We start from the raw sequence: 6,995 nt of genomic DNA on the forward strand, positions 1-6,995 counted from the left end.
TCAAATGGATACACTGATTTAAAGCTGCAGTCCATTCTACAAATGAGAAAAATACCACTTTTTGTTTTGTCATGCACTACATTTTTGGAAACATGAGGAGAAAATCATTGCAGGAGCCTTTCAAACATCTGTACAGTATTCATGCCTGGAAGGAGAAACAGCAAACAGACTTGGTTCAGATTTTCCTATGTTGCATAAACTCAAAAGCCATCATGCTACACTTTGCATATTACACCTTAAATAACAGCCACATGAGTAAAATGTTCCATTCATCCAGCCAATCAACAGTTACATCTCCTTCAAAGGAAAACTCTTTCTAGGTTAAGACATCCGCTTAAAAACCAGTGAAACTGCCTTCAGATTCACATCATCATCATGGACAGACTGCAAATCTTTGTTACTGTTCTCTTAGGTAATTTTAGGTTTTTTTAACATTGAAATAAGATTTTCTATGAACTATTGAAAAAACAACATCAAATTTGCAGGTCTATAAACAAATTCTCATCTGTTTTTTGAAGTATTTGATACATGACTGTAACTGTTTCTATTCCAGGGCTAGTTTTCTGCGGTTGTTATATGATTTCTGGATCAGTCTTGAAGATGACAGTCCAACCTGGAGACAACATTACTCTCTACTGTGACTGCAAACTGTCAACTGGAATATCCATAGTCTGGTTCAGGAACTGCTCCCATGAGAATCAGCCTCCTCTTGTTATTACGTTTCATAGTTTTTACTCTTCATATGCCTTAGGAAACCCAACAAAACTTCCTCGTTTTGATTTTGTTAAGAACTCGTCCTCTGATTCATATGACCTGTTAATCATGAATGCCTCTGCTTCTGATGAGGGGTCCTACTACTGTGGAACCAGGGGGATGAAATTGGTTGGTGAAAAACAACTTACTAAAAAGGATATTTATGTATACAGCAACGTCACAACTAAAATCACAGTTGGTAAGTACTTTTTGCTCATTATCTTTGTGTGATTGTAATTATTTTTACAGGAAATGTACTTATTGGTCTTGATTATCGTTATGTTGGTGAAATGTTTTTAAAAGTGAGTCTACAGTTGGATGAAAGAACAAGTTTTGATTTATCATCAAATATTGTGGAACAATTTGGAAAAAATGTATCTTTTTCTTTTTTCAGAGACATGAGACGCAAATATTGTGTGACAACAATCCTTCAATCTAAACCTGTATTATTTGCAGTGCTTTATATGGTAAATTATGATTGCCATAGTGACAGAAGTGAATCAAGTTCTCACATTCACAGATATTTCAATTTGATTGTATTTATTTGTTCATTTTTCATGAGTCAGATCAGATAACCTTTGATCATTGACCTGTGATGCAGGGTCAACCAAAACACTTTGCAAAATAAATAACAGTGGAAATTCTTAGATCCCTAATACATCCTAATTCACGTTATAATATATATACAACAATATTTATGATAATGATCAACTAATTTAACTGAACAGAAAAACTTTGAGTAGAGAAAATAATATTCTCAGGAATTTTAAAAACATGGTATTGAACGAGATAATCTTCATCTCAGCTTTTGAGCTTCGCAATTAATTTAATCATTAGCATCTTACGCAAAAAAATAAATGTTAAATGGCGTGGACTTATATAGCACTTTTTTAACCTTATCCAGGTTCAACAAAGAGCTTCAGATTGTGATTTTGAACTATCCCTTGATACAAACCCGCTCCCCTTAGTGCTTCTGTTATACACCAGAACTTTTGGTTTTAACAATCATTCGGCGATGATAACGTCATGGGGCAATGTGTGGTTCTGTGTCCTGCTCGAGAACACTTCAACACATGAAGGAGCCAGGAATCAATCAACCGACCTTGCGGTCAGAGTACAGCTGGCACCACACACTGAGCCATGGCCTAATCATAATCATGAGGATAGCTCAGTAGGTTACCGTATTTTCGCGACCATATGGCGCACTGTGTGGAAAGGCGCACCCTCAGTTTTGTGTGTCATTTTTGGTTTTAAAACACACATATGGCGCACCGACCCAAAAGGCGCCGTCTACGGAGACGGAGCTGCACACACACGCGTTGCAAAACACACGCGCTAAAAATACAGCAGAAGCAAAACTTAGTTTGATATTTTATTTCACTTTTCACATCAATCAAACCCTTCAAAGGTTCATATTCTGTTTCTGCATTAAAGAATTTAAAAAAACCACCGGGTTGCTGCACAAACCTGTCTCAGCCACTGATCATCTCCTCATCCATCCAGCCCTTTTCATTTCACTCTGGCTGGAAAAGTCTCTTTAGGGAACGCTTTTCTTTTAAAAATCCCGACCGCGGCGGTCCCGGGTCCCGCTCCCCGTTTGCTCCCTCGCGCTGGACCGGGTCCCGGGTCCCGGTCCGCCCCCCCCCCCCCCCGCGCTGGACCGGGTCCCGGGTCCCGGTCCGCCCCCCCCCCCCCCCGCGCTGGTCCCGCGGCGGTCCCGGGTCCCGCGTCCCGGGACCCTCGCGCTGGACCCGCTCACACACACGCGCTGTCGGGGAGCCGGTACCGGGGTTTGTATCCGACAGGAGCTCCGTTAATTCAGCTGCGCCGGTCCGAATTTCCAGACCTGTCTCAGCTTCTTGATCACCATCATCCCTTCATCCAGCCCCCTCTTTTCATTCACCCTTATAATGACTCCGGCTGGAAACGTCTTATGCAAAGTTTTTCTTTTAAAAATCACCATAAGTTTCTGTCCATCAGCTGCGCCAGTCCAGCACCACATAGGCTACATGAGAATCTGTGTGTCGCGCCGCGAATACACACACGCGCATGTCGGGATCCGGTACCGGGTTTGTAACCGACAGATTTGGCTGCAAATCTCGGAGAGTGAAGCTGATCTGACCTGAGACAGACCCCAGAAATATCTGCTCTTAAAGCGGCCGGGAACCAGGTCATCGGACCCGCTTGGGGAACCAGGAAGTCGGCTGCAGCAGCGCGCACACGCGCGCTGCAGAACACTCACACACAAGTGTGCTTATTTAAATAGAGCGGAGCAAAACTTAGTTTGATTGTATTTTATTTCACTTTACACATCAAGCAAATCCTTAAAAGTCTTCATCATCTGTTTCGCATTAAACAGCTCAGTGGATGGTCTCATTCAGCTTCACCCGCCCCCTTCTCTTTTTACCTTCTCATGGTGGCCGACCTGACATTACCGTAATTCAGGTAATAGACACGGCGCACCGTTTCTTAAGGCGCCCGGCACATTTAAAAAAAAAAAAAAAAAAAAAAGTTGCGCCTTATGGTCGCGAAAATACGGTAATCAGGTTCCATTTACAGAAGTTAGCGCCCTTGTGGAGGCAGTGCAGGTTCGATTCCCTGCCTGTCGCCTCTCTTTCTCTACCCATCTTGTTCACCTACCTTCCCAACAATAGGTCATTAGTTAGTTTAGTTGGTTTAAGTTATATCAGTCATATATACCTTTCAAGGCAACAAGGAAGAGACAAATTTTACAATTTGACTGAAAAAGGCTTAGGCAGAAGCAGCGCTTATCAATTCCCGCCTACTACACAACCTACTGTAAGCTACACAATACATGGTGTCAAGTGTGAAGAAAAAAAAGAAGAAAGTGCCAAAAAATATTTTAAAAAGAATGGTAAACAAGATTATTCTCCTCAAATAATGATTTTTAGAGTTCTGTCAGTGATTCTTAACAAAAAAAAGGTAAAAACAGAAGGAAAAAAAAAAGATTCTTATTGCTATATAACAATTAACAATGTGACAATTCAGCACTTTTTATATATTTCCAATTTGTTCAATCTAGAGGTTAAGACCACTCTGGAGGACTGTAGTTTCTGCTGGAAGCTGCTCTTCTATCTATGCCCAGCTGTTTCAGTTCTCTCCGCTCTCATCTCGTCTCTTCTAGTTCACAGGCTTTGCCAAAAAACAGGTAACTTCAACTTTAGAGTCCGTTATGGTGTTTGGTTTTATTAGGTTTGTTTTGCTTTTCTTGTGTCATTTTTTTTTTGTGAAGCGTTTGTTTTTGTTCCTGGTTTTCATTTTATTCTGTTCAGCCCATTTCTTGTTTGAGTGTGGCCACCTGTATCGTCTGTGTATACTATAGTCCCTTACCCTTTGTTGGTCTGTTTGTCTTCTCTGTGTACCTGGTTCTTAGTGTTTGCTTTCCTGTCCTCGTAGGATTATACCCTGTTTGGAGCTTTTATTTATTTATTTTTTTGCTTGTTTGTCTGCCATTAATACATGTATTTTATAATTCCATTGTAATAATTTGTTTTCTCCTTTCTGGAGCAAAAAAATCTCACAACAATGAAAGGAAACATGAGGCAAGAAGTCAAACAAGGAAAACACAGGTAATTAATACGTGCTGACCTTTACTCACACTCACACTGAAAATGTAGGAGCACAATTACTGATTATGTCTTTGGCATTGCAATTACATTTTTCTCCCCTGCAATATCTGTTTGCTAGTTTGTTTTCTCACATAAACATGTATTTTTTTCCAAAAGCATATACTCATGATGAAATTCTGAATCTTAGGCTGAAGACGTGTGTTATGCTGCCCTGGAAACCCAGCAATCATCACACAGACCAAAGAAGAAAAGGTTGACGCAAAGTTCAGACTTCAGTTTATATTCTGCCATCAGAACCTCTCGGGTGTAGAGGTTCAAATTTAACTCAGACATGCAGAATATCGAGACATTGATCATATGTTTGATTTATGCTCTACGTCATCTGTAAAAGTAGCCACAATGATAAATATAGAGAAACAGCAGCTGGATTTCCTGTTATGGATTTGTATACTTTTAATCTCAAATTTAGCATCAGTCACATGTAATTATGGGTTACAACTTGTTTTTTTTTAATACACGGCTTCTGCACTTTGATTTAGCCTTTGTTCAATAAATAATAACTTGGGAACTGGGAACTGGGACCTATGGAGCTCTGTCTCAATCAATTGTTCCTTTCAATGTGGGAACTTTACCCACACAAGTTTCCTTTTGGCTGCATGAACAGGTCATATTCACCTGAAACCCTTGCTGTGACAGTATCCCCTAATTCAGTAACCTTAGCAAAGGAGAAATGTAAAGAATTAGGCTGATTGATTATGTATTGAAAAGGCAGTGAGCCATTCATATTTGTAGCTTGTAGGGTCCACTAATGGCACTTTTCCACTAGTACCTACCCAGCTTTACTCATCTCAACTCAGCTCGACTCAACTTGGCCTAGTGTCTTTGTCATTACAATTCAACACCTGAAGATTAAAGATTCAACATTGTTTATTGGCATTGTACATATTAGATGTAGGCAGAAGTAGGTGGGGTTAGAGCAGCTATGAAGTGGCAAAGCTTCTGGTAGATCTTTTCGTTCCTTATCGCCCCATCCAGATCCCTTTTTAATTCTTTCCTCAGCCACCAGGTTTATGAACATCTGCACCTCAGGTTTAGACCACAGAGCAGACTTTTTGCGCTGACATTGCTTGTTGAATAAAATGAACAAGAAGTCGCCGTCAGAGTCGCTCTTCAACTGATGTCCACAGCCTGACTAAGACCTAAGACATGTGACTGGAGCACTGTGAGAGCCAGACGACATCTCCGAAAAACTGAAACTCATATTTTAACAAAAAAAAAAATTCCTTTTGCTGCTTTTATTGGTTGTGTATAAACCAAAATAAAGTACCAGGTTTTCTTTTTTCATAAATGAAAGCTGCAAAACATACTGACATTTTTAGTATCCTTCACATTCTTCTTTGCAAGAATCTAATGGCGCTTTTATACTAGTACCTACTCAGCGCGACTCGACTCGCCTCCACTCGCCTTGTCCTCGTTTGTTTTTAGACACCCAGATGAGAAGTAGGCGGGTTGGAGCGAAGCTCCTGTGACGTATTTGATTGTGTGATCTAAACGGAGAAGACAACAACACTAAAGATGTAGAACCTGGAGGAGATGATATATGTGCTGCTTGGTCTGTGGCTTGTGTTCGATATAAAGTTAAAAAATGAGAGTGAAAGAAGCTTCAAGCAGTGACGCTTTTCTTATTGTTTGTTTGTGTCGGCGCTGATGAAAAGTCAGCTGGAGCCGCGAGCGGCTGAGAAGTGACCGAGCGCCTGGTAGATCTTGGTCGTTCCTTAGGGCCAGTCTAGATCCCTTTTTAATTCTCTCCTCAGTCACCAGGTTTATGAACATCTGCACCTCAGAGTTGGATCACCAAACAGACTTTTGCGCTGCCATTGCCTGTCGGATAAAATGAGAAAGCCGCGAGCCGCTCTTGCGCTGATTCCCGCTTCCTGATTCAACCGTCTGACGGCCCCGCCCCCCGAACCAAACAGTGGCGTGTATTGTGATGTCAGATCCAGGGCCGACTCAGCCCGCTTAGAACCTCGGCAGAATAGATACAGAAAAAGTATCTACTCGGCACGCCTCCACCCGCCTCCACCCGTAGTGTAACAGCGCAAAACGGGGGCGTGGCGAGTCCAGTCGCGCTGAGTAGGTGCTAGTGTAAAAGCGCCATGAGTCATACATTACACAGAGTGCAACTCTAGCAAAGCGCTTTCCTCCTTCAGATTTGTGGTGTTTGTAGACTGAAACTGCTTTGTTTTATGATACCACAGCAAGCAGTGTCGCAAAATCTGATCTTTCCAGTTCAAAGAGTGGTCTTCTTTCAAGGTGATGTTTTTGTACTCGTCAGTTTATATCTACTAGCAGTGAATTCAGATAAGGATCAGGTAAAGTGTGACTAGGACAAATTTCCAGTCAATCTAATACATCTAAATTGTATCAAGTCAGATCAAGGTATACTTGATGAATTATATGCATTTCATATTGAATATGTTTGAATGACCACTTTTTATTTTATTGTCATTATTTGTTACATTACCCTGTGATTTGAAAACAAAGTTGTACATTTGGATTATTTCCATTCACATGCATTGTTGTTGTTTGTTTTAGCTGTTTGACATTGTTCATTACGGTTTCAAGCTGTAATGAAATAGTAATACTGTAGGA

The 6,995-nt window shown here is 40.9% G+C and overlaps 1 protein-coding gene across 1 annotated transcript; it reads left to right on the top strand.

Annotated features, from left to right (window-relative positions):
* Nucleotides 1-564: 564 nt before the first annotated feature.
* LOC133451306 (uncharacterized) lies at nt 565-4,681 on the top strand. Its single transcript, XM_061730276.1, has 4 exons — nt 565-952; nt 3,797-3,922; nt 4,282-4,343; nt 4,531-4,681. The coding sequence occupies exons 1-4, from the start codon at nt 577-579 to the stop codon at nt 4,651-4,653; spliced, it is 687 nt and encodes a 228-aa protein (XP_061586260.1). The 5' UTR covers nt 565-576; the 3' UTR covers nt 4,654-4,681.
* Nucleotides 4,682-6,995: the final 2,314 nt, after the last annotated feature.

This window comes from Cololabis saira, chromosome 1 (genome assembly GCF_033807715.1).
Source record: "Cololabis saira isolate AMF1-May2022 chromosome 1, fColSai1.1, whole genome shotgun sequence".
NCBI classification, from domain to species: domain Eukaryota; kingdom Metazoa; phylum Chordata; class Actinopteri; order Beloniformes; family Belonidae; genus Cololabis; species Cololabis saira.

What these genes read in the sequence shown, in the direction of transcription:
- LOC133451306 (XM_061730276.1), top strand. Translation starts at nt 577, where the DNA reads ATGATTTCTGGATCAGTCTTGAAGATGACAGTCCAACCTGGAGACAAC. An exon ending in CAGGCTTTGCCAAAAAACAG is followed by an intron (nt 3,923 to 4,281) that starts GTAACTTCAACT and finishes TCCTTTCTGGAG; the next exon opens with CAAAAAAATCTCACAACAAT. An exon ending in GTCAAACAAGGAAAACACAG is followed by an intron (nt 4,344 to 4,530) that starts GTAATTAATACG and finishes TCTGAATCTTAG; the next exon opens with GCTGAAGACGTGTGTTATGC.